Below are 27,234 nucleotides of genomic sequence, written 5' to 3' on the forward strand. Positions count from 1 at the left end.
TCTCTCATCCCATCAAGGAACACTTCATCCTTCAGTTTATCAGAAAAATACAAAATCACCAAATTTGGAGATACGTGGTTTTCACTAGACAGGAAAGGTTTTAAAATTGATAATCTGAAAAATAACTCATCCCTATATGTATCCTGCTGTTGTGCTGATATTAAGTAGTTAGCTACATGGGGAAGTAACAGCGCTATAAAACTATTGCTCACATTTTCTGGGAGATCCAGGGAATTTCTTGGAGGTCAATTATTCTTTGCTAAAACGTATGCAGTCCTCCCGCCCCTCCCCCCCTCACCTGCCGATGCTGAGTACAGGAGGACACCGGCTGGAGTTTTGACAGATGTCCGCTGCTACAGAGAAACCAGCCCAAAACTAACGAAGGCGGGGTTAAAGAAAAAAAACAACAAGGAATTTCCTGGTGAGCTACGACAACACAGGAAGGTAAAGTTGGCTCCGTTGAAATGTAAAGTTTAAAACCTAGAATTGCCCCTGTGGGCGAGGCTAATGTATCACTATTTAACATGACCATTTACCCTTTCAGTATTGACTTGTAGTCCGCAGCCGTTACATCCTGAATAACGTAACTTTTGAACTGACGTTAGCATGTCGACCTGTAGCTAGATAGCAGCTCAACTGGTAACGTTAGCTAGCATACGAACGTTATGTCATCTTACGTCAACTGTTAAACTGAAAGTTAAACAATCTGGGCTTTGGGTGAACTGGTTACTGTTATGTTCTCGTGTCATATTCAAGAATTAAACGTTATTGCTGCTTCATTGTCGTTTTCAGCGCTGGTTAACGTTAGTGTCTGGATGTTGTGGCTAGATGTAGCTGAGTGATGTAGACGTGGTGGGGTGGGGGGAGCGCATGTTTAGACACTTAGAACAATTCAGTCGGGCGGAGTCTTTTCCCAGAGTTAATATAACGCCAAAGATGCAATATTTTTTTATTCCGATTAATCGTGTAACGTTACACCATTAAACAGTGAAACATGTATCATACAAACACCATAATATTAAATGTACAGTAATATAAAGTAAGCACATTTTCACATTTGAAAAGCTGAACAAGTAAATGTTTGACCAATTAAATGAATTTAGAAATTGTTCAGTTTTCTGTTGATCGACTTATGGATCGACTGAAATTCAGTGAAAACTAGTTCAATAAACATAAACTCAATCAAATGTACAAACGTTTATTTAAGTGTCTAATTGTGATGGGCGTTTCTGACTCTTTCCTGACAGCCCAAGCAATAAATCTATTTGAGATAATAATCGGTGGATAATTCGATAATAATTAGTTGCAGCATTGTCTGGTTTCCCCTTCTCCAACGTGATAAATTGCTGCTTTTCCTTGTTTTATGTCATTGTAAAAATTGAATATCTTTGATTGACTACTGCTTGAACAAAGCAAGAACTTTAAAGAAGAACAATCATCACATCAATCAAATCAAAAGTGTAAGTTGCAGCTCTTGTTGTTGCCTTTTGATGAATGTGACAGTTAGCTTCTAAGGAGTTAGTGCATAGACTTTACTTCTAAACACTGAAAAGTACAAACATGAAATTAAGTTGCAGTGTGATGATTGTGTGCTTGCTAATCGAGTTTGAGAAGTTGGATATTAGGAGCAGGGGCATAGCACAAAATTGTGGACCCTTAACATTAGCATTCTGAATGGGCCTCTCCCCACATCCATGGCTACATAGCTCTTTATTTTAGTATCTTTGTGGGTCCTTCTCACATTAACGATACCCGGCCCTATCTGTGGGTGCCTCTTGAAACAACAGACTCTTGTTTTCAGCATCCTGAACCCTTGCATTTTGTCTCTCTCTGTATTGAAGATGAATGTGGGCGTAGCTCACAGTGAGGTGAACCCCAACACTAGGGTGATGAACAGCAGAGGAATATGGCTCACCTACCTGCTGCTGACCGTCGTGTTGCACATCGTCCTGCTCAGCATTCCTTTCTTCACTGTGCCGCTCGTCTGGACTCTTACAAACGTCCTCCACAACCTGGTCAGTTAAATATAGAGATATATAGCAACGATAAAGCATTCATTACATATCTAAAATATATTTATTTTTAGGGATGGGCAATACGATATTTACCATGCCATACAGTATGTTATTTACCCTATATAGCAGGTGTCTTCAACGTTTTTTAGGCCAAGGACCACCCCACCCCACACACCACACACACACACACACACACACACACACACACACACACACACACACACATTAACTCTGAGGACCCCCTGTTGAATACCTCTGCTATATAGTATCTCTGGGTGTGTTAAACCATCATGGGCAATGTTAAAAATCAGTGAGTAGGACCGCCATATGTTAAAGGAATAGTTCAACATTTTTGCTAACCAAACCAAACCCAGCTTCATTTTTAATGAACAGTTATGAGAGCGGATATTGATCCTCTCAACTTCTCAATTGATATTCTCAGCAAGAAAGCATAGTTCCCAAAATGTCAAACTATTTCTTAAATGTTAGATTTTTATGTGATTTATGCATTAATGTAATTTGTCAATTCACTGGATTTGCCAAAAAACAAACATACATTGATGTCTTGTTTGATTCTCCAGAAAATCTTCTATGACATGATATATCATTATTTATATCTTGATATAAAGATTACATATACTGTAGAAGATAATTGTATCGCTCTCCCACCATTTATTTTTACCCAAAATGTCTAAAATCTCCACCAGTATGCCAGTCCTGTTTAACCTAAAGAAGTGGCTAAGTACCTTTCACTTTGTTACACTTACTTCACTATGAAACCACTTAATCATCAACAGTTTAAAATAATTGGAATTGCAACATCTGCATCTATAAATTATTAAATATGTGGCAAGCCTGCACGTATATGAGGCATCTTTTCAGTTGTTGAAAATGACAGTTTGGGTAAATATCCTCCTCGAGACAGCTAATGATTTAATTGTACTCCTGAACTTCTGAGCATTACAGTACTTGGAGGGAAAGCCATCTTTCTTTGTGGCTGATAGTAGTTTTGCGTCTTGTCTCTGCAGGTGATGTACCTGTTTCTACACACAGTGAAGGGCACTCCCTTTGAGACACCAGACCAAGGCAAAGCTCGTCTGCTCACACACTGGGAACAGATGGACTACGGCGTCCAGTTCACATCTTCACGCAAATTCCTCACTATCTCACCAATTGTTCTGTAAGTATGTTTGAAAAGTCCATTGCAGAGCTGGACATTTGGTTTGCAGTTTCTCTTTCAATATGATGGCTAAATCAGCATGTCTTTAAATATGTTTTTGACCAAGTTCTTCAGGCTGCTGGGCTTTCCATTCTCACGCGACTCATTTATTATGATAACAATTAATTAAGCTAATGTTAGCGTCACGACTTGGTTGAAAATGTTGTCTCTGGCTGACTATTTAATGCTTCCAGATGACTCATTTTAAAACAAGAATCAAAGGGTTCTTAAACATGCGCTTGATGGTAGGGCTGCATGATAGGAAAGTATCTAATTGCGATTATTTTGACTGATACTGCGATATGATTCATGATACTGGAGGGAATGGCCATTTTTTTATCATTATTCTCATTTTCACTGAAAAGTATTCAAATTAAAATGAATATATAGTGTGATTTTTGCGAGGATCTGTACCAAACAAAGACATTTTTTTCTCTAGTCTGTAGGATAGGATTTGTAGGCCGGGACGTCTCTGCAACACCACAGTACTTAATTCAGAATGTTTTGACACATATTTTGCCTTTAGCAAATATTGTTTTGCCATTAAACTTGGTACAGACATTCATGTATCCCTACAGGATGAACTGTATTAGTTTTGGTGATCCTGTAACTTTTTTTTTTTTCTATCACCAGCATCAGGTCAAATTTTTGATTCCTTCAATATTTAGATAAACCTCAAGAGGGCTTTTCACACTGCACTTATCCCCAGGCGGGGTTATCCCATAGTGACAAAATCTACAGTCTAAATGTTCTATCCCACACGTGTTCTATCAGACATTTAACCCACGGCTAGTGGTAGTGCAGTGTGAATCGTATAGCCCTGGGCTTACTTCATCATGCAGGCCAAAAGCACTGCAGAATAAAATATCAACCTGTGAGGTGTCATGGAGCGTATTTTTTTAACTTTCTGATTACAGATTATGAAACTCATCGTTTGTCATGTACATTGACACTATTCTTCTCTCTCTGCAGGTATATTCTTGCCAGTTTCTACACAAAATACGATCCCACGCATTTCCTAATCAACACAAGCTCCCTCCTTAGTGTCCTCCTCCCAAAGTTGCCTCAATTTCACGGAGTACGGATATTTGGGATCAACAAATACTGACAGATCTGACTGAACTTTGGATTTTAACCACCAAACACTGGACTTCTAGTTTTCTGTTTCTGCTGAACTATTTTATGTCTAGAGGTTGAGGAGAAGAGAACCACTTGGATTTGTCTTAACTGTACAGACTGTGTGAAGTAATATATGAAAGTTGCAGTTTGTGCTGCCTCTTGCAGCATGCATGAAAAAATAGTAAATGCACTGCTGCTGCTTTATGAAAGGCATTTTTTTTTTCTTTACTGACATTGCTTTGGTAAGTTAGTCAAAAGGCCAGACACTTTGGCTTCAAGAAAGAGCAAATTTTGAAGTGCACTGCTTTCGAATGTGACTTTATTCATTTCTTGTCTGTCTCAGATGATTTCTGTCGCAAACTGCACTGGCTGCACGTCTGTAAAACTGTCTGGCTGTTGCCATAAATGTGAATGAATTCATTGCGACAGTGTGGTTCCTGTTCCGAATGAAGCTTGCAAGTTTCCGTTTTCCTTCATGCTTTTTTTCTTGATTTACTATGAAGGATTTACCTGCAGCATGCATTTACACGCCTACAATAAACACTGCAGTCTTGCTGTCGGACACATCATTTACTGTTTTCTTAAAAATCTGTATGTCTTTTCCCACTTATAAAATGAGCAGTGAGAGCTACACGGTGTGCACGCGTGGTCGTCTTATCTCTATTCCACATGGTTGAGTAGAAAAACTGCAAATTCCTTTTGTGTGTAGGTTTGTAAGTATCAATTGATCGACTGTGGGCCAGTTTGTAAGCTGTGGGGAAGTACAGACACTTTACATGAAGCCACCATGAGGGGGCTGTCACAGTGTGTGCAATATGCTCATATATCAAAGGGATCCCCCCCTTCCCCCAATGTGGTCATGTTTGTATTGCACTGAGGTTTCTCATTGGTGATGCGTTGTTTTGGGGAAGTAAGTCATAGGAAATGCAACACCATGTGAATTTGATTACTGTTGTGTATGCCTACCTGATCCTGGGAAACACATGCAAATAATGCCCACTGTATCAGCTGTAATATACATGTAATAATTTGCAACAGTAGATGGGGTGTTTCCTGCCTTCAAATGCTGTGAGGACATTCAGAGAAGCCAGTAGTGGCATGCAGAGGGCAGTTGGGCTAAATTTCATCAGATATGGCTAGAGAGAGAGAGAGGATGAATACAATGTTTTTTTCCTGCAATATATACAAAAAACTACCTGATGTAGGATAACGCTATCTCGGTTAAACAGCTAATTTTGGTTATCTACTGCAGATATGCTGTTTATTGTATATGCAGTTCAAGTGTATGTCAGTCATCACTTTGCTTTGATTTTAACATTATGAAACTGTTACATGGAAAGATATATCAAAGGAGATGTCAGAGGTAAAGTGCAGATATAAGAAAGGTCAGAAATTTCTACTTGGATGCAGATGGTGAACTTCTTAGAAAATAGGGTTTAAAGTTAAATGCCGTTTCATTTTGGAATCTAGATAACTGAAAGGCAAACAACAGATGTCATTCATATGGCTGGATTTGAAATGATTCATTTTTCAAACCCACAGATTCAAACTGTTTGGTGTGTCACTTCTAATCAAATGCAGCATCTGCAAGTGCAGTGTTTAATACAGGTCAGCCTTCTGTAAAATGGAAATTCCAAAGATGCATGTCTATCTTCCGCCCACTGGTCATTAAATTAATAAGCTCTCTGTAAGGGTATCTACTATCTAGACTAGTTGATCAGATTATAAGACATTGATCCAAAACAATGTTGACCATTGATTAAGTCAATTAAACAAATGAGCCCCAGCTTCTAAAATGCAGGGATGATCTGTTTTGTACCATTGTACATTAAATAGTTGAAGACGTTGAGCTGTTTTTGTACATGGATGGTCCAATGTCCCGTTTTTTGACATTGTTTGGACAAAAACTATTTGAAGTGGGACAAATCCATATGGAAAATCCATTAAAAAAATCTTATAGTGGAAAAGTAATATTCAGATCTTTTACTAAAGTTAAAATAGAGTACCTCAAGGTAAAATTACAAAAGTACTAGCAGGAAATGTACTTAAAGTATCAAAAGTAAAAGTAGTCATTGTGTAGCAGAATGGTCCTTGTCAGTGTTTTTTTTTTTTTGATTAATATAAAGTAGATATATCATTATATCAAGCATCATATTTTATAAATTGATCATATATTTTGTACGTAAAACCATAATCTGCAAAGTAACTACAGCTGTCAGATAAATGTAATGGAGTAAAAAGTGCAATATTTCCCTCTAAAATGGAGTAGAAGTAGAAAATGAAGCATAAAATGGAAATACTCAAGTAAAGTTACTTTCCACCACTGAAGAAATTGTATTTGCACCCACTATGAAAAATATAACCTCAGCTTTTTGGCTTCAAATGCATTACATCATTAACCAAAGCCATAACATCTTGCCACCTTTTAGTCCTAATAATATTTTACAATGATGCTAATGCATAAACATCAGAGCTCAAATATGTTTTTTTATTCAAAATACTTTGGGGACATTTCTCTGATGCATGTCCATTAAAATGAAAACAGTGACATACAAACTTGACCAAGCTTTTCCTCCCTCAGCAGAAAGCTAGAATAATAATGACTGCCTCATCATACTGCTGTTCAGAGAGGTGAGAACGTTTAACACATGGTGTAGGATACATGCAATCTGGATGGCCTCATTACAGTTTGCTGGAGTGAGCCCATTTAGAGGCTAACGGTGTGAACACTAGGTTTTGAAAACTAAAATTGTAAAAACCTTTTTCTAAGCTTAAGACAACACAAACTACCATCACACAGTAAAAAGTTCAATTGCTTTGACCTCCAAAAAAAAAACAAAAGGTCCCGATCACTGATTACCGTATTTGTAACCTCAAATTTTAACAGAAGCCTTTGTTCCCTTAAAAAAAAAGTTCTGGCTTTAGTGCAAATTCATGGAAACTACATTACTTTGCCGCATTGTTCTGCCTGTTGACGGTCAGTGATTTTTTTGTGTGTGGTGCCTCTTGTGACTGAAATCCCAATCCAGTAATCACTTAGAAGTCAGTCGGGACGTTAGCACAGAAGCCACGGAGAGCCGTTCTCCGGCCACCTTTCTGAAAGGCAATAATATAATTGTCTCTATTTTCATATGTCTTTTAACATCAGTGGTGTCTCACTCGGGTTTCATCATAGGCTTAATGTCGTCGTCTTCTTCGTCGTCGTCGTCTGTGTCAAAAAAATCATCCTCAAAAAAAGATCCCCCAAAGCCGTATTCCTGCGCGTGGACAGACACCTCATTTGACATCAAGTGAGGAGACCCTTCAATGAAATCAGCAAACCTGTGGGTTAAAGTGACAACATCAGCAACATTATCAGTGTTACACTGTATATAAACCATGTAAAAGGTATTTAAATACCTATATACTAACACATACACTTATATTCACAACTTAAAGGCGACATTTGGCCACACTGCAGTGAAAGACGTTATTTTGGATAGATTCATATTCATATACCTCAAATCTTAAATGTGCAGACACAGCTTGCAAGAGATAGTTAATCAATCACTGTTAAAAATAAAAACAACAAATATTACCTCCTTATTAACCACTCAAAAAAGGTAAAATCCCAATTTCAATCAGTATCGATATAAATTGATTAAGCCATTCTTAACCAATGCATCATATATCATTAGTTTTCAGTAACAGATTAACCCTTAAAAGGTAACTACAGTACACTAGTCTACAAACATACTGATGCTACCAGAAATTCAAATGTGGGATCAACAGGATGATAGTGAGATAATTATTAGAAATTATTCCTATAATAATTCGCAATGTACAAACGTGCAAAATTACAAGAGTAATATATATATATATATATATATATATATATATATATATATATATATATATATATCTCATCACTCGTGCAGTCTTTTGGTTTCAGAAGTCACATTCAATGGAGATAGGGGGGAATTATTGGGATTTCAATTGATTGTAGCATAAATACACCTGTACTGTTTCCAGAAGGTCCAACGTTTGGTGAATCAGTATTTTGGCATAACCTCCACCCTCTCATCTCTTTCTCAGTTGATGATTGTAAAAAAAAACAAAACATGAAATCTACTTGACTCCATGTGGTAAGATGATACAACATTCAAACTTCCAAGGTAAAACATTATTAGCTAAGCCTAAATGTAAGTTAACGTGTATATTAAGAGTCTCAGGACTGAGCTTTAATCATACCTTAAAAGATGTCATGTGTTTTAACAAATGATATGCTAAGGAACAGAATATCACGATAGGCACCTTTTCGGGGACTGAAGCCTAGACACCGTCTTCCATGGCCTGAACTCTGGGCTGTTGCAGTGCTTCCTCAGCTCCTCCAGAGCACGCAAAGTCTCTTCCTCTCCCTGCTTCTGAAACTCCTCCTCAGTCAACAGGCGACGTGGCTCCGGCTTCCAGTGAATGTACCTTCTGATTTTCCTGTACAACACAGCAAAAGCTTAATAAGAAAAATCCAAATTCTAAAAAAATAATATATGACTACTGGTTCTAAATGGAAAATGGAATATAACATAGGCAGTTATATATATATATATATATCACTGCTTTAAGCTTCAGTAGTTCAAGCAACTTACTCACCGTTATATACTATGTTACATTGCTACACTATACTTATGCTCTTGTTATATTGCTGCACTATACTATACTATATATGTTATATTGTTGTACTATACTATATATTAGGGCTGCACAATATATTGTTTTTTTAACGTCATCGCAATATCAACTGGTCGAATATACATATCGCAAAAGGCTACGACATTTCGCGAACAGAGATTTTTTTAGTTAGTTGAAAGAAAATATCAGCAGAAACTGCACTTTAAAAACTGTCACTTTTTTAGTGGTGTCTTTTATACTTAATTAAATGTTCAATTTGTTCAATAAAAATGTTAGCAATGATTTCCTTTTATTTGTTTTAAATTCAACAAGGAATTTGTTGAGTACAGAACTGAGTACATTTAAATATCTGTTTATTTATTGCAAGTAATATCGTTATCGCAATATTCAACAACATTATCGCATATTTTCCTCATATCGTGCAGCCCTACTATATATTATGTTTTTCTATACTATATTATTACACTACTGCACCTTATACTTATTTCCCTCACTATTTCATCATGTACCATAGTTTGCTATATGATGTCAATATGTTAGATTTCCCCTTGCAATATATTTTATTATATTAAGACTCTGCTGCTATTAATCACACCACTGTCACTTTATCAGCACCACTCACTTTATTACGTCATCCGTCTCAAAATGCTCTGTATAGTTTATATTTTTCAATCTATCAATAACAAGGTGTATCTTTTCTTATCTTGGATTTAAGAGGCAGAAATAAGCAGACATCATGCAAAACTTTCCAAAGACAAATGACTTTTAAAATATAGTAGAGATTATCAAATCAAAAAAAAAAAAAAAAAAAAAGAGTGCTCTTGGTAATAAATGTGTGACACTATTGTTTACTACCACATAGCTGCATTACACTGCATGACATAACAGGAACCCCATATGAGCTTGTTTTGAAAGTGGATTTTCTGTTTAATATATTACTGTACTTTTGCGCCACCTTCTGTCAGCTTTGTGAACACCCACCTCCATGCAGCAACTGTCAGAAAGACTGGGTACTCCAGATGTTTGGAGAACACAGCTGCCACGATGATGGAGAAGGCAACTTGCTGGATTTGAATCCCTAAATAAATCAGGAGCAGACCAAATAGCTGCAGCGTCCACGACAAGATGTTAATGCTCTTCTCATCCACCAGAGGACCGTAACGGTAACACACAGCAAAAGTGATGAATCCCACCACTGCTACATAACCTGAAAAAAAAAATCACAAAAACATACATATTGACCTAGAGTGTTTACATTATTTACAGTTTCAGTGTTTTACACGTGGTTTTTTGGCCTAGAGCTTATCATACATATTGTATTTTGGCCCCTGGTGATTCGAATCACAAGGCTTGAAGTGGGGCAGATGGTGTATTGTATGTAGATTTAAGAAAGCATACTTAAGCATTACATACTACAGAAAACAAAGGCAGGAGACTAATCTGTGTTGGGAACTTTAACAGATGCCCGTTCATTTAGAAAGGTGATTCTCAAGTTATCAAATAGGGGATGCTTAACTTAACTCACTAGTCTGAAAAAAATAGCCATTTAAAATGCTATAGTAGGATTACTTGCTTTGGTCTGATGTGTCAAACGCCAGAAGTTTGTGTTGACAAAGGGTACGTACCTAATGCGACGTTCCAGTGTTCTCGCAGAATTACGCCCAGGTTCCTGCAGACAAATTGGATGGCGTACACGGAAAACGACCAGCCGCCAACAATCAAGACATAAAAAGGGCTTTTCTGCGGTAACAGCAAACACAAAGGGTACAATAATTAGGCGTGAGGCCAAATTGATTTAACCTATAAAATCATGGATATTTAAGAGTAATGAAATTCCTTACCTTTGGCAATAAGCGTGCCAAAATAAAAAAGAGGATGATGAGAGAGGCAATCATGCCTGTGCTCATACCAGCAGAGTAGAAGAAAGTTTGACTCCTTCATTAAAGGGAGGACAAATTAGTTAATAGCATATAATCCTCCTGTTGAATCCTAACAATGTAACATGAGCAAGAAAAATTACCTGCTGAGTGATCCTGCAAAGACGAACAACAACGCTCCGGCGAGGAATACCAAAAACAGATAGATATCAAACTCTGCAAGGGAAAAGAGCATGTGTTGACCATGTAATATCTGTCAAAAACCAGCAAATGAATTGTGCTAATTTGTTTTCCACTTACTACGAAGGGGGTGGACAGTGAACTTTGTTTTGTCAGCAGGATCGATCTTGAAGCACGTCTTCTTGCTGAACAGATTGATGTTAATAGTGGTCTCATTGTGCCGCTCACGTAACAAGCTCTGGAACCAGCTCCAGACACTGAATCGCTCCAGCTCCTGCAACTCCTCCTCCCCCTCCACAGTTTCCACCTTAAACACGTTTGAACTCCACACTTTGACCTGTCAGAAATCTTCAGTTATTATGGGCCTAATCAACTGAGTTTCGCCATAAGGAATTGTTAAAATAAAGTGCTGCAAGATTTAACCCTCGTTAACAATAACTGTTGACACTATATCCCTGGCAAATTTAACACAGAGGCTTCTACTTTTTCTTGATGTCACGGATCATATCTAAGCTTTAAAACAAAATTTCCAGATTTGGTCAAATTTGGCCCCAAGATACCCAGACTTTATGATTGAGAAAGTGCATTAAATGTAAACTTAAACAGTTCTGGATTTGGCTGAGTGCCATTCATGTAACTTACCTGAATTCTTGTCCATGTTTGCCTCCAAGTTGGCACCACAGAGTTTTTGTAACAGAACCTGTTGGACCCTGACATGACGTACTCCTCTCCATCCTTGAGATCAGTTACTGGATGTTTGTTACCTGCGTTTGAAACAGCAAGCAGAGACAAGCATGTAATACTAAGATTGTATCACATTACTTGTTTACTTTAATGTACTGTTCACTGTAACAGAAACCTGTGACATGAACAACTAATTTAAAAGATGTCTGCTGTCTTAAGATAAGTAATTAAGGAAGAACACTGGCATTAGTGTATGTTTTTAAGACTGTAACTCACAGCAAAACAGCTGTAGTTTTTAGCAAACATTACTCAACCATGAGTTAATAATGCTTTTGTTTATTTTCAGCTGCAAATGAATACACATATGGTGCATTAGAGAGTAATTACACCCGCATTGTATTATTGTTTTTGTATTGTTTTATATTTCCTTGCATCATATTCCATATTATTTTACATCTCTATAATACAGACGAACACTAGTTACCATTACTTAATCATATCATCAGTTTGGTGTACACTGTTTACATAGGTGCTGACTCTGCTATTAATTACATTGTCACTTTAACACTAATTTATGTCAATTTACATTGTGGTTTTTGTATTATATTCTTATTTTAGTTGTATATACCTATTGTTATGTATGTATCTGTACTATTACTGTCCGTGTGCTGCTGCAATAAACGAATTGTTTTTCGTTTGTGCGTTTAGTGACGCACAGCTTTTATATTTAGCATGGTTAGAATAACCTGAGGGCGGGGCGGGCTTGTAAGCTCGAGCAAAGTTTAACAGATTTGTTCTCAGCAAATCTATAACAGCTAAATAAATGATAAAAAAAAACTAAAATAAATGTGTCCCCTACACAGAGACAGAATCGGAGAACAGCCAGCAGTGACAGGGCTAAAAGAAAGGCTTAGCATAACTTCTTTAACGTTACAGTTTCACTTCATCAAAACAAAACAAAAAACAACACAAGCTAACATGAGTTAGCCTGAGCAAAGACTTGTTTAAAATACGTATCATACTAATTAAGGTATCTATTATTGCTGCCTAATACTGCTTCTTACCGGTATCCTGGTATCCTGAGGTGTGAGGTAAACCTATAAGCAGCACCGTGAAAACCATTAATGTAGCACTTATAGAGGTGTAATTGTTTATCATTTTCATGCATCCCGCCATGATGATAGCACCATTTCCCTCCCTCCTCTTATCTTTTGCCCGCCCCTTCCGCCTTCTTTGTCTTCTTCTTTGGGGTTTTACGGCAGTTGGCATCCCATATGTTGCATTACTGCCTCCTACTGTTATTACTGGTCATCTATTATTTCATTCCATTACAGCTTTCTAATTAGTCCGGTGCTTTTCCCATTTACGGTGACCCCATTTTCAAGGACATCTTTGATAACTTATGTAGCCCTGCAAACATGACCCTTCTTTCTTGAATGTATTTCCTGCATGAAATCAGGACTCCACCGTCTCCTTTTCCTCACACAGACTGCAGTGCCCGGTTGGGTGTTTTTTTTCCTATTATAAAAAGTGTACGTTTAAATCTGCTATGACGAATTCGTAATTTAATGATAATGACTTGCTCTTTTCGGTTAGCCCCAATGTTTCTCAGTCCTCCTACTTTATTTTGTATTGCATGTAAGTGTCTCCCTTTTCTGCACTATCCCAGTATTGCTGCCATTGTTTTGATATTTCCCTCCGTGCTATGCTTTTCCCCTCTCATTTTGACAGTTCAATATTCAGTTCTACATTTCCTTTCTTGAGCCCCTTCGCCCCTTCCGCCTAAGGCAGCCTGGTTGAGTTACAGGCCGTCCAGCCAATCACAGAGTCACACCGGGTGTCGTCATTGTCGGTGTGCGTTCAACGCATCGATGTATTATAGACTATATATAAAGCTTATTTTTACAGTCTAGTGTTATAAGGTATAATAACATTGGTCTTCTCTTCTTCTTATTGGCAGTTGCCAACTAGCGTTTAAGATGCATTGCCGCCACTTATTATACTAGGGTGTTGACCAGAGTTACATGTCCATGCTTTCATGTTTTAAATAATTTAATGTTACTGTAATTAGTTTATGTGAGGGCCCAGATAGAAACTCTTTTACCAACCTGTGTACCTTTAGTACAAACAAGAAAACCTGTTTGACATTGGTGGAGTAAGTAAATACAAGTAGAGATATGGAGGCTGCTCAAGGATAAGCTTATGAAGGTTTACCATTGGATTTGTCCTATACACACACACACTGATAACTGTAAGCATGCTGTGACTAATAGGCTGAATAGGCTGTCTGCACATTGCAACATCCAAACCACATACAACAATGGTGGATTGACAAGGCATTTTGTACTCCAGAGGATGAATCCCACTGACTTTTGTGATGCTGGCATGCTTAACTAAGATAGTGAAAATGTTGATCATAATAACTGCTTAACATCAGTATTTTGAGCATGTTAGCATGTAGCTCAAAGTACCACTGTGCCTAAGTACAGCCTCACAGAGCTCCTAGCATGTCTGTACACTCTCATTCTACACTTTACCATTGCTCTGCAGGCCTACGTGGTGTACAAATAGCTTAACCACATGATGCTGCACTTTAGTTGCCTTATCATTGTGGTCCCACAGGAAGGTTAAAACTGAACCTTTCTGCTGTATATGTGTCAATGTAACCAACCACAACACTCATACTTGTTCCAGTCAAATGAAAATGTTATTGTAAATTCAGTTCCTGAGCATGAGTTAAAGTTTAAGCTGATATTATAGGCCCATTATGGTTTGCTCAGAGATGTGGGTTACTCAGTTGTTTGATCTGTGATAAGCTTATGGCCAGTAAGTGGATAGGTAGCTATAGCGAGACCAAATTGTTTACCTCCATTGATATCCTTATTCTTCATTCTTACCTTACTTATATTTTTTACGTATATGTTGGCACTGGGAAAGGAGTTGCTTTTAATCTCATTGTACATGTGTACAGTGACAATAAAATACATTCTATTCTATTCTATTCATCTTATCAGCATTAATGTGAGAATAAGAGGTCAACCACTTAGAGCATAATCAAGAGTTAGAAGGAAAACACTGCTAAAAAAACAAAATACCATCTTAATGAATTGGTTGAAAAAATTTGAGATTTAAATATTGAATTCATAGTATTCACAAATACTTAAGACTTTCACCACATGGCCATAACTTTGAGCAACAAGTTCAATTTGTTCACTCTTCTTAATATAACATGGTTATGAGAGTAATGATGGTTACTTTGTCAAAAATGATTTCTGGTTTGAATGTAAAGCACATACAAAGTTCCTGTATTTTGACAAAAAGTTGAGTGTCATTTGAATTCTTCGAACATATTGCTCAAGAAGACAATTATTCAGCAGCTTGAGGATGTTACTCAGTCAATGTGTAAAAGAGGAAATGCTGGGGGTATTTTTTTTTATTTTTGTTTTTAATTTTGCACAATAAAATCAAGACAACAATAACACAAAAAAGTTAAATAATAAAAAATAAAGATTGTGCAGGTGAGATTAAGAAACCCCCTAGGGTCTTATAGAAGGAGTCTCACCTAAGGAAGAGAGGGATTACAGCTATATAGATAATGAACAATTACAAGTGTCCTAAAAAAATAAAATAAATTGAACACAAGTAAGCACTGAATAAAAAAATTCAATAAAAAAATTTAATAAAATAAAAAAAAGCATAAGGTTGGCTACATAAACATCAAAGGCATAACACAAATTACAATAATATAGATAAAATAAATACATGAGTTACAGTGTTAAATTTCAATTTGAATCACCCTTAATAATGTCTCTGTTTTAGGAGATGAGAGACTTGGAATATGTGGGGATAATAATCTGATTCATATATTTCACACTGCCTTTCTTCCTTTTATGTATTTCACTATTATGAGCAGCATGTGACTTTAAGATTTATTTATTTAATGTATTTATTATTTTATTTATAAGGACAATGCACAACATTACTGTAAATGTGCCAGTGTTAGCCAGCTGGCTAATCTTCAACTGTAGTACTTTGGTAAGGTGTTTTGAGACCAGAGCAACAAGAAAGAAAGTTAAGAAAGGTGTGTTAGTCATTTTTCATTTTTAGCCATTAATAGGAACAACTCCTTTTGACTGATTGGACCACATGACCACGTACTTCTGGAAAAAGGCTGCAGAGGGGGTCTGAACCAAAACCTATTTATTAATAACTTTTTAAGCATCTATTAATGATAAACAGCATTACCCTTATTATTCAGATTATTAAAGAATATGATGATGAACTATGGTGTATTATAGATTAAGCTGCCCAGTAGTATATAAAGTATTTGGAATTAGCCCCACCTTTACCAGCTGCAACATTAAAGTGATGTACACATTAATGCATCAGTTATGTACACTAATATATTATACTTTTTTGTAATGCTTTATGAGTACTTTTACTTCTGGTAGGCCTACTTATTATACTGCTGGGTAGTTTAATCAATAATACATCATCATTTATAAGTTGTTTTGATAATCTGAATCTGCAAAGAAACTAGTAACTAAAGATTTTAACTAGGCTAGATGTAGGCCTACTAGGCCTAGTGGAGAAAAATGTAGCACAATGACAGAACATGGAATTACTCAAATAAAGTACAAGTACCTCAAATTGGTATTTCAGTACAGTACTTACTAACTCCACCACTGTTGCTACTTTTACTTATGTAAAATATCTGAATACTTCTTCTACCACTTTATGAGTACCAGCGAGCAGACCCAGTGGCCACGCCCAGTGGACGTTTTTTAATGGAGTTGTGTGTTAAACGAGAAGACCCTGAAGGCAGCATATTAAGTTATGGTCAATAAATGGAGAAGTCGGGAGGAGGAGGTGGAAAGTAAAGAAGCCGAGGGAGGAGGGAGGAAGGACGGGACTATAAACAGAAGTTAGGTTAAAATTTCAACACATCGTCGTCTGCGCCTCTCATCGCAGGATTGTTAAGACTTCTTCACACAAAGGTAACGTTAGACCTCAAAAGACCACCGAAATAACGGACTTTTATTCGTTATGCTAACCATTTTTCCGTTAACAATTTTGGAACGGTCAAGGATCTACCTAAAAAAAGGAGTTAACGTTAGTTAGCTAGCTAAAAAGAGGAAGTTTTTCACACTTGTACAGTCGTGGAGGAAACGTTGTTTGTGTTTATGTAAGACTAACTTAGTTGTCTAAACTTAACAAATTCAATAAGAGCAAGTGGTTGATGTAATGATTTGGTCTGAGACAAAGCTGGTATTGTTGCTAACCTAGCGGCGATTTAGCTACGGTCCGAGGGACTGCTTCTTCCTCAAAATGGAACTTTTGGGCCCAGACGATGTGTTCTTGGGCCTGAACATCATTTAATATATTTAAAGTAGCCTACAGATCTATCCCCTTTTTAAGGGCCCATTTACTGTTAACACAAAGTAGCGTTGGCTTTAAACTTTGATTTGTCTTTTTAATTTAATTAACGTTATGGATAATACGTTTAGGCTATTTAATATAGCACCTTTTACAGAACAAAGTCAATTAGGCCAAAAAAAAAAAAAAAACAGTAAAAAGAACAAGCCATAAAAAAAAATTGAAATAAAAACAGTAAAATAAAACTTAAAAAGAAACTAAATTACAAACATGAGACAAAGGCCATTTTAAACAGGTGAGTCTTGAGCTGCTTTTATAAATCGTCAACAGAGAACACAGAACGTAAGACAATAGGGCGTTCCACAGTGTCGCAGCCACTATTTTTTTTTTTTTAAGATATTTTTTGGGGGGATTTTTAGGCCTTTATTTGATAGGACAGCTTAGACATGAAATGAGGAGAGAGAGGGGGGAAATGACATGCAGCAAAGGGCCACAGGTCGGAGTCGAACCGGCTCTAAAAGGTGAGCTACACAGGCGTCCCAGCTACTATGTAAAGGCAAGGTCCATGGAGAGGCGAGGGACACGCAGTAAGCCCTGGCTGGTCACCTGATGGTGATATAAGGATGGAGCAGGTCAGAGATGTACACCGGTACCTGGCCATGCTGGGCTCTAGATGTCAGAACAAGAACTTTAGAATGAGTATTGAACTTGATAGGAAGCCAATGTGAGGAGGATAAAATGGGAGTCATCTTTCTGCTGGACCTGTTCAAGAGCCTTGCAGCAGCCTTACATGCTGAGGCAGGTGAATAGGAAAGTGCAGTAGTTTAGCCCGGATGATCCATCGCCTTGGTTGTAATTAAATTCATTCAAACAATGGGGACATGTGTGGTCCACTGACCTACATATGTAATGGAAACTAAACTGTGCGGTTTGTCACAGCTGTCTGTTAACCTTTTATAACTCAAATATAGCTGCCTATATTACAGCTGAGGTCATGTTCCTATAATTCTGCCTTGAAAAAGTGTGTTTTTATTTTTTCTTCTTGCAGGAAACCATATCCTCGTCAGCCATGGGTGTAGAGGGGGGAATGAAATGTGTCAAGTTCCTGCTCTTCTTTTTCAACTTCATTTTCTGGGTGAGTAACTGCTTACTATCTCTTTAAATGTTAACCATCAAAAGGTAGCAGAGTGGATGCAGATGGCACCTAAACGTAATGTTACTGCAAAGTTGATGGAGCTTGTGGTTGCCAAAATGAAAGCAACGAAGGAGCTAACAGCACATAAGACCTGATGATGTTCTCCAATGTGATTTGTGTTATCAAAATACATCAGTGTATATTTTTGGCAGGCTGAAATACGGACTAGTTAATGTAACATTTCTCTTTTTTGCCTGCCCTCGTGACTTGAAGCAGGAATCTGGTCTTGTTTTCCTATTTTTACACATGTAATTTATCTGTAAAATCAGCTGATGGGCAAGCAACCTTTGACATCCCAACCTTTTTATTCCTGAACGCTTACTCACTGGGTCACATGTTTGTTTATTACCAATTTATTTGAAAGCATGAAGGGAACATGAACACGAGGGCATTTGTCTCAAATATCCTGGATTAAGCTGAGCATTTCTTGGATGTAACCTGCACGTTCATTGCGTGTTTGAGCAAGAGGTGGTGATGATGGAATGTGAATCTTATGACCAGATTTTTTAAAGTGTCACAGCCTCATGTGACTCGTACAGATTCCAGATTAACACTTTTTTTTTACTTTACTGACACAATGCCACTGAAAGCTTCACACGGTGATTTGAACTCTGTTGAGTGAAACTCTCATAATCATCTCACACAGGACAGCAGGAAGTACAGAATGTTCCCTCTACTCCGTGCACATTTAGGACTGTAACTAACAATTATTTTATTTGTATTATATTATTGATGGTAACTACGTTTTGTATTTTTGTTCTGTTGTAATAAACTGAATATCTTTAGACTGTTGGTTAGACAAAACGTGACATTTGAAGACGTCACTCTGGCATTTTTTACTTTCCAACATTTTGTAAACTAATGTAAATGAGAGAATAATTAATAAAATGAATCTGGTGGCTGGTGTATAAACAGATAATAAATAATTTGGTCCAGCTGGATAATTATCAGGGCTGTGTATCGTTCAAAAATGTTGATACCGCTACCAATACCGTGACTTTGATACGAGTTCCTGAACGATACTTTTTTCTATACCAATTTATAAAATCCATTTAAACAAAAATAAATTACAACATTACACATTACGGCACAAATCTTTTTATTTATTTGTCAGCTCCTGCTACGTGAGTTTTCCCAGCATTCCTCTACGGCGTGTAATGTTAGACAGCCAATCAGCAGCATTATTAGATCTTGGTAGAAGCATGCTGCCTGCTTATTGACTCACTGACGCTGATGAGATTTAGCCCTTAGGTATTGAAACCTGGTATTGAATGACGAGGCATTTTTCCGATACTGGATACTAAGGAGGCAATTCGGTCTTTACCTAAACAAATATTGAATTCTGTTCCCAGCCCTAATTATATAATAAAACACAGTTGTAATAATACAAAAATAAAATGTTTTCATGGTGGACGCTGTGGCTCAGTTGGTGGAGCGGTCGTCTACCAATCGGAGGGTCTAAAGTTCGATCCCTGGCTCTGCAGTCCCGTGTCGAAGTGTCCTTGCCTTGGGCAAGACACTGAATGCCACCGCACCATCGGTGTGTGAATGTGTGTGAATGTTTATCTGATGAGCAGCTTGTATGGCAGCCTCAGCCACCAGTGTATGAACGGGTGTGAATGGGGCCTGTACTCTGTAAAAGCCCTTTGAGTCGTCGTTAAGACTAGAAAAGCGCTATATAAATGCATCCATTCACATGAGAACGTATAACTGTTAGCAAATACTGTACATTAATAAACATTGTAGTGTGTTATACACATTTATTAAATGATTATATTCTGCTTATGAATGCTAAATAGGAGGGGTTAAAGCATCAATGTCGGTTATAATTAGTCTATGGAAAACAGTAAGAAATGCCAGAGTGACATCTTCAAATGTCTTGTTTTGTCCAACAGTCCACTTTAATACAATATAACAAAAAAAACCCAGCAGTTTATAGTAATCAAATACAAGTTTGTAACACACTATAATGTAGTTGTTTTAACAGATAATGAGTAATAATATAGCAGAACACAGTTGTAATGATAAAAAGACTGAATAGGAGAAGTTATAATTGCTGACTAATACTGCACATTAATGCTAAATAGGAGGGGTTAAAGCAACCTTATTGATTCATTTATTTCCTCAATGATATAAGTCAGTAAAATGTTGGAAATGTTACTCACTGTACTTGGTGCGTACAATAAAACAAAACTAATTTTAACATTGCTTGACTAAAACAGTTAATTGAGTATCAGAATGGTTGCTGATTAATAATTAAGTAAACTAATGTTTCAGCTCTACATATTATCATCAAGAAAATAAGCTCAAGCTAAAGCAAAAAATAACATAACCTGGATAAACCCGTATTTATTTTCATTACTATTCTATTGTATTCTCTTTTATTCTATTCTATTGTGGGATTGATGTGACCATCTTTGCCCTGTTTGCCTTTTCTGTTCACTCCATTATGTTTTCCTACGTCAACCATTAGCCACCTATTTGATTGAAGCTCAAATATTTACATTGGTGTAGCCAGCAAAGTGACAGCAAGGGCATGGATAACACACAACATTAAGGCTAGAGACTTCCACTGTACATATGTATGCTTTTTATTCTGACAGACATAGGCATTTCTGTTAATCTTACTTGAGATCAGTACTACGAATCAAGATCAACATGCCCTGGATTTCTTTCAGTTACCCGGCTTCTCCTAACCTAACAACCGCGGTCCCGCATAAACTGTCACGACGGTGGTTATCAACTAGTTCAATCAACCCAGGGGTTTCCCAATCCAGCGACGCACACGTTCACATAAAAGAGGCAGTGTTTGCCCAGCACGACCAATCGCAAACATCTACCAGAGACGCATATTTCATATAAGAAGAGCAAACTATAATTCTACATAAATATGAAGAACACAGATACGGTTTTACAGGCAAAACGCAATACAGTCACTGCTTCCTAAAATAGGAAGGAAAGCTGGCAAAAAAAATATCCAACGCTGTAGATGCATAAATCACAACACTTATCAATATCACTTCCCCATCAGTCAGGACCAAGATCTGACCATAATTACACTTGTGCTCTCCATAAACTGCTGTTGCTTTAGCCTATTATATTATCAGTTGCAACCCTGGCAGTGGTAAGTGATTGTGAGAGCAAATAAAAAATATAAAAACATAATTCAAACCGATGTGCGCGTTGGCAACACACGGCTCAACAAGCCGACAAATAGCCTATACGTCACTCCCTCCGCTGAAAATCTATATCTTTCATAAAAATACCCATCAGGGAATGTTAACTTGGTTGTTGGTCTCTAAATGTTTTAACTTTTCTGAGCGGACCTCTCTCTCTCTCTCTCTCTCTCTCTCTCTCTCTCTCTCTCTCTCTCTCATATCTCAGTCTGACTCAAATGATTACATAGACATCATTAAGGTTTAACCACATATTTTGATTATTTATCAGCTAGCTGAAATAATTGTTTAGTCAAACAAGATATTAATCAGCAACAATTTTAGTACTCAATTAATCTACCCATTAATTTTTTCATCCGCTTATCTGGGACTGGGCAGTGGTGGTAGCAGGCTAAGCAAAGTATTCCACACGTCTATCTCCCCAGCAACGTTTACCCCTGATGCGTTCCCCAGGCCAGATACAATATTTTAAATGATTTCTTTAAAACAGAAAAGCCCAAATATCGCAGTTTCTATCTACTCAAATGTGAATATTTGCAGTTTTTCTTCGTTTCTTTTTTTTGGATTTTGGACTGTTAGTTAAAAAAACAAACATTTCATAGACTAGAGATGTTCCGCGATACTGCCTAAAACGCTGGTATCGGTATCGGGAAGTACTGGAGTTTATGCACTGATCCGATACCATGTAATAAAACCCTAAAGAAAATCTACATTAAAGTAGTTTATTTATGTTCTTTTCCCGTTATAACTGACTGTCAAACTGGATAAAAAAAGAAAGTTCTGTGGTATTCATTGTTTGTGTTTGTTCATGTTTCACAAAGAGTTTAACCTGAGTCAGACCAACAACAAAGATAGAAATAATATCACATCCATACAGGGATAGTAGTACACAGTTGTTAAAACTTAATAAAATATATGACACACTGGTATCGGATCGGTACTCTGTATCGGCCGATACGCAAGTTCAGGTATCAGAATCGGTATCGGGAAGCAAAAAATGGACTAAATGATTCATTGAGTAATAAAGAAAATAACAAAATAATTTGAAGCTCTATTTATCAGTATGTTATGCTCATTGCAACATTATCGTCGTCACAAACAATGACACACAATTTCCAAACTGATTAATATGTTCACAGTACTTCACGCCTTATGGTCAGTTTTTTTCCGCTCCTTATTCTGTCCTCATGTATCACTTGACCAGTGACGTCCTTACTCAAACATCCTCATTGATGTATCATTACCTAAGACGCAGTTTAAGACATAGCCTGTCAGCTTTCATGTAGAAAATATGTCTTTTTTACAGTTCTGCCTGCGAAGGAGTTTTTAAACTCTTAAGTTTGTGGTTTAGTTTTTCTGCTGCAGTTAGAGTTAGTACTTGAAGGTCTGTTTAATGTCCAATAAAAATAAATGAAGACGCGGTAGAGTTGAGTGGCTGCGCCTGATGACTATTTTCCTTATCGATTAATCTGCCTGTTATTGTCTTGGCACATATCAATATATTTAATACATACATTTTTAATACATATTGTTCTGCTGCTGGACTAATCTTTCATTTTGACTATTCTCAGCTCATGGTTAAATCCCTTCCTGTTCTCTAATTGAATTCCACACACCACTGTTGTATCTACCTTCCCTGAGTGGACAGGCAGCTTGCTGTCAAAGTGAAGAACATGCTGTCAGTGTGATGTTTGCTTTAGAGCCAGTTGATGCCATCTGATCTTTGTCAAACAGTCCGCCCACACAATGTTTGTAGAAGATCTAATGGTCTGCTCTCGGTACCCCACCCAAAGCAGTGACACATGTATATCACATTCTATCACCTGATCGTTTCACATCTGCATACGGGAACTGAAGACTGTTGCAACTTCCTTCCATCTATTTAGCATTAGTGCTTATTCATTCAGTTTGAGTGAGTTGTTCATATGGAAGCAAGTTGAAGTTAAATGGAACATAAGGAAGTTTGAATCTTATAAGCAAGTGGATATCTAACAGTAGTTAATACTTTGAGAATCATCTATGTATGTGGTTTTATTTCCCACCGGTAAAATCTCCACTAGGTATTTTAAGCAGCTTGGCTCTATGGATGGCAATGGCGATCTTTGGTTCCCCGCACTTTGGTCCAGACTAAAATATCTCAACAACTTTCAGACGGATTGTCATGAAATTATGTACAGCCATTCATGTTCCCCTTCTTTATTTAACGCCACCATCGGGTCCAAATGCCAATTTATTCTAAACGTAGTTTTTGCAAAGCTAATGACATTCCGTCAGCCTACTTCAGTTTCAATTAGCAAATGTTAGCTTGCTAATTTAAGATGGTAAACCATTTATGATGGCTAAATTTAAAATAACTGTCTGGAAATTTTTAAGAGAATTCATACCACAGGAATTCAGATCAATGGTTGTCAGACGCAGTATTTAATTGTGATAAATACAATTTCCACATTACAGTAAGTATTTAGTAGTGGTTAAATAAAAGAATTAGTACATGATAAAATTATTACAGCCTTTCTTTACCTCCATTGTGTTACCAGATAATCTGTCGTCTCAAACCAAAGAAACGTGCTTGTCTTACATGAAAATGAGCAGACGTCCCACAAATTCCACCTTAAACTAACCCCTCTTTCCTGCAGTTATGTGGCATAGCATTGATTGTGGTGGGAGTCCTGGTTCAAGTGGGTCTGCACAAAACCTTGATGATGAAGAATGCCTCAGCCTCAGGAGCCCCGATTGTTCTGATTGCTGTCGGCGTGGTGATTTTCTTCATCGCCTTCTTCGGCTGCTGTGGTGCCTGGAAAGAGAACCACTGCATGGTCGCCACGGTAATTCACATAGTTAAACCACACAACAACAAAAAGGTTGAATTCTATGGGGTTAGATGTGTCTCATTAGGGCTACATTTACATTGCTACAGGGTTTTTTTAAGATTATTTTTTGGGCATTTTTAGGCCTTTATTTGACAGGACAGCTGAAGACATGACAGGGGAGAGAGAGGGGGGGGAATGACATGCAGCAAAGGGCCGCAGGTCGGAGTCAAACCCGGGCCCGCTGCGTCGAGGAGTAAACCTCTATATATGGGCACCCACTCTACCAACTGAGCTATCCGGGTGCCCACGTTTTGGTTTTTAAGGGGAGTTTTGAGCCAAAAGCGAACTCTGTGCACACAAGTGTTACAACTCCAGTAAAAGAACTACTCTCCGTTTAAACTAACACGCCCAAACCGCATATCTCATGAGCATTCTCATATACTGGACACGCGCCTGCCGAGGTAAACAGGAGGCCGCATGTATACTCGGCCTGTTGCTGGTAGTAGCCGTGGTAACGTTAGTAGCTTAGTAGTCTCAGAGAACGAGACATCATAACCCAATCAGGCGGCGAAACATTGGCGTGAGTGTTGGTGTTGCCAGGGTTTAGGGGCTCTGAAACGCCAGAGCAGTGTGAACGCGAGGTGTAAACGTAGCAAAAGATATTAGTTTTTAAAGCAAAACGTAGCAATGTAAATGTAGCCTAGATATGTTTAAACAGAATTTCATTTTGCAGTAGGATGAATGAATGTGTGGATGTAGCTTAGAATAGTAATTACGTTCATGTAAGTCACTTAACTATCTTTTATTTCTTTTTTTTCGTCAGTTTGCTGTCCTCCTCGTTCTGGTCATTCTTGTTGAGATTGCAGCAGTAATCGTTGGATACGTCTTCAGAAACAAAGTAAGTTTAGAACTACACTGTTTTTATGTGTTACAGTACATAATACCCTGCAGAAGGTGTGGTTTGACTTCCATGTCGTGTCTCCCATGTAGCTCTCAGGTGTCGTCCAGGATAGTCTTGAAGACATGATTTCTGATTACCAGAACGGCACAGCTGAATTCAGAAAGTCTTTTGATAAGCTGCAGGAGGATGTGAGTTCAGTGTCAATTCTCCTACTCATTGTTTACTCAGTCTGACAACACCTTCACATAACACCGCTGCATCCTGTTGGTCTGCGCTGCATGACATGACATTGTTTTTCTTTGCACCTACCTACTGACACAAGGTTTATTTTATTTTATTTATTTTTTACGGTACATTGCTGGCATGTCTGTCCATATTAAATGTTTTTCATTTGCAGTTGAAATGCTGTGGCGTGAACGGTTCTTCTGACTGGAGAGACTTCAGATCTGATGAGAAATCTGTGCCTGACTCATGCTGTGTTAAAGTCACTCTCAACTGTGGAGTCGGGACCATGACAGACGCTGCCAAAGTTCACCAGGAGGTAAACTGTGACTGCTTCACAACTGAACATCTTAAATGTGAAGCAACAGTAGGAGGAAATGTAGTGTTTGCATAAGCAGTAACTTTATACAGCTAGCTGTCATCCGGCTGTAGGAGAGGGAACAGGAACAGGAACTCTGGCTTGTTTACCGTCCGCATATAATATCCCACTCCCCCACCCAGCAGATATCGATATTTTAAGTAGAACCCAAATATCGATAGTAGAACCCAGCAGATATCGATATTTGAGTTTTAAAAAATCAGTATCTCTAACATGAACACAACATTTTAGTTAACAATCCCTTAAATTACATTTCTCAAGAATTGTGTAGTGAGCAGGACATTTTACCAATTAAAAAAAAAAAAAACCCGTTTCAGTGCTATCAGACGGACAACCTATGTAATAGAGACAACAATGTTTCTAACTTCCATCAAACCCATTTTGGGCATTTGTGTACTACAGTTTCTTTTTAATTAGCGCACATACACACCTTTACGGACAAATGTGCGCTCATGAATACATCGGCTGATTTATTGGTCACACTGGACTGAGTGACTGAGGAGAAATAGGTTGTGCATTGTTACAAACCTACAGAGAATTATGACCCAACTCCAACACTGTCTCCAGCAGCAGCAGCAAAAACATCTCTGTGGTATAACTGAGCCCAAACTATGTTGGATGACTTTTTGGCAAACAAAATAAAAAATATTTTGTTAACAAATAAAAGATCAAATATGGCCTTATTTGATGTAATAACAATGCCTGTATTACATGAAAATGAGCAGAAATTATCCCACAAATTCCACCTTAAACTACCCCCCCGCCTCTCTTTCCTGCAGTTATGTGGCCTAGCATTGATTGTCATGGGAATCCTGGTTCAAGTTGGTTTGCACAACCCCTCCATTATCTGTGGTGCATATAGCAAATGTGCAAGCACAGTTTGTGGGAAAAGTGAAGGGTTACCACTTCAATACATTCTACATACTGAGTTTTATTGAGGTCAAAAGAAAGTTGATTTTGCAATAATAATTATTTTATACATACAGCATTGGGGTGTGTGGGACTTGATGAGAAACTCAACTCAGCCAAAGTTACTAAAACACAACCGTTTATAAAAAGTCGTCAAAGTTTTACTATGAAGCAACTGGTCTCTCCAATAAGTAAAGCAGTTAAAATGTCCATGTTGAATCTAAATGTTCTTTTTTTCTTGTGTTGTAGGGTTGTCATGATGCTGTGGTGGCTTATCTGAAGAAAAACATCCTGTGGGTGATAGTTGCAGCTATTGTTATTGCCGTCCTGCAGGTACGTAACATCAATGAAAAAAAAGAAAAAGACAGTACTTAGTGCAAAATTCCTAAGCAGTTCATTTTACTTCCCAAAACAATTTAATTTGAAAGATAGTTGTTTTTTTGTATTCATTTCAACTCATTACTTTTTAAATTTGATCTGTCTTATTGCATTTGTATTGTCATG

At 37.5% G+C, this 27,234-nt stretch overlaps 3 protein-coding genes across 5 annotated transcripts in view; 2 read left to right on the forward strand and 1 right to left on the reverse strand.

The window, feature by feature from the left end:
• Positions 1 to 305: 305 nt before the first annotated feature.
• ormdl2 (ORMDL sphingolipid biosynthesis regulator 2) lies at positions 306 to 4,984 on the forward strand. 2 transcript variants are annotated; one of them, XM_031290263.2, is made up of 4 exons: positions 306 to 444; positions 1,842 to 2,015; positions 3,044 to 3,195; positions 4,207 to 4,984. In XM_031290263.2, the coding sequence occupies exons 2-4, from the start codon at positions 1,842 to 1,844 to the stop codon at positions 4,340 to 4,342; spliced, it is 462 nt and encodes a 153-aa protein (XP_031146123.1). In that variant the 5' UTR covers positions 306 to 444; the 3' UTR covers positions 4,343 to 4,984. The 2 variants fall into 2 exon arrangements, with proteins under 2 accessions (XP_031146123.1, XP_031146124.1); XM_031290264.2 differs by lacking the exon at positions 306 to 444 and adding an exon at positions 1,280 to 1,460.
• Positions 4,985 to 6,820: 1,836 nt separating this feature from the next.
• On the reverse strand, positions 6,821 to 13,046 carry nemp1 (nuclear envelope integral membrane protein 1). Of its 2 annotated transcripts, XM_031290242.2 has the most exons (10): positions 12,827 to 13,013; positions 11,721 to 11,842; positions 11,199 to 11,415; positions 11,042 to 11,114; positions 10,863 to 10,956; positions 10,647 to 10,761; positions 10,003 to 10,228; positions 8,647 to 8,823; positions 7,852 to 7,902; positions 6,821 to 7,674 (listed from the first exon to the last, which is right to left on the reverse strand). In XM_031290242.2, exons 1-9 carry the CDS (start codon positions 12,936 to 12,938, stop codon positions 7,896 to 7,898), a joined length of 1,143 nt encoding a protein of 380 aa, XP_031146102.1. In that variant the 5' UTR covers positions 12,939 to 13,013; the 3' UTR covers positions 6,821 to 7,674; positions 7,852 to 7,895. The 2 variants fall into 2 exon arrangements, with proteins under 2 accessions (XP_031146102.1, XP_031146101.1); XM_031290241.2 differs by lacking the exon at positions 7,852 to 7,902 and having other exon boundaries at positions 12,827 to 13,046.
• Positions 13,047 to 16,485: 3,439 nt separating this feature from the next.
• cd63 (CD63 molecule) overlaps positions 16,486 to 27,234 on the forward strand; it is a 12,233-nt gene continuing 1,484 nt past the window's right edge. The window contains exons 1-7 of the mRNA XM_031290245.2: positions 16,486 to 16,759; positions 18,187 to 18,273; positions 24,146 to 24,334; positions 25,143 to 25,217; positions 25,310 to 25,408; positions 25,618 to 25,761; positions 26,980 to 27,063. Coding sequence (XP_031146105.1) covers positions 18,208 to 18,273; positions 24,146 to 24,334; positions 25,143 to 25,217; positions 25,310 to 25,408; positions 25,618 to 25,761; positions 26,980 to 27,063 — 657 coding nt within the window. The 5' untranslated portion in view covers positions 16,486 to 16,759; positions 18,187 to 18,207. The remainder of the gene's footprint in view (positions 16,760 to 18,186; positions 18,274 to 24,145; positions 24,335 to 25,142; positions 25,218 to 25,309; positions 25,409 to 25,617; positions 25,762 to 26,979; positions 27,064 to 27,234) is intronic.

The sequence above is a fragment of the Sander lucioperca genome, chromosome 12, assembly GCF_008315115.2.
Source record: "Sander lucioperca isolate FBNREF2018 chromosome 12, SLUC_FBN_1.2, whole genome shotgun sequence".
Lineage (NCBI taxonomy): Eukaryota > Metazoa > Chordata > Actinopteri > Perciformes > Percidae > Sander > Sander lucioperca.

Excerpts from the sequence above, each read along its gene's own strand:
- ormdl2 (XM_031290263.2), top strand. The coding sequence starts at position 1,842 with ATGAATGTGGGCGTAGCTCACAGTGAGGTGAACCCCAACACTAGGGTG. Across the intron at positions 2,016-3,043 it reads CAAACGTCCTCCACAACCTG|GTGATGTACCTGTTTCTACA; the intron begins GTCAGTTAAATA and ends TTGTCTCTGCAG. Across the intron at positions 3,196-4,206 it reads ACTATCTCACCAATTGTTCT|GTATATTCTTGCCAGTTTCT; the intron begins GTAAGTATGTTT and ends CTCTCTCTGCAG.
- nemp1 (XM_031290241.2), bottom strand. The coding sequence starts at position 13,031 with ATGCCAACTGCCGTAAAACCCCAAAGAAGAAGACAAAGAAGGCGGAAG. Across the intron at positions 11,416-11,720 it reads AAACATGGACAAGAATTCAG|GTCAAAGTGTGGAGTTCAAA; the intron begins GTAAGTTACATG and ends GATTTCTGACAG. Across the intron at positions 7,675-8,646 it reads AGGCTTCAGTCCCCGAAAAG|GTTTGCTGATTTCATTGAAG; the intron begins GTGCCTATCGTG and ends TTTAACCCACAG.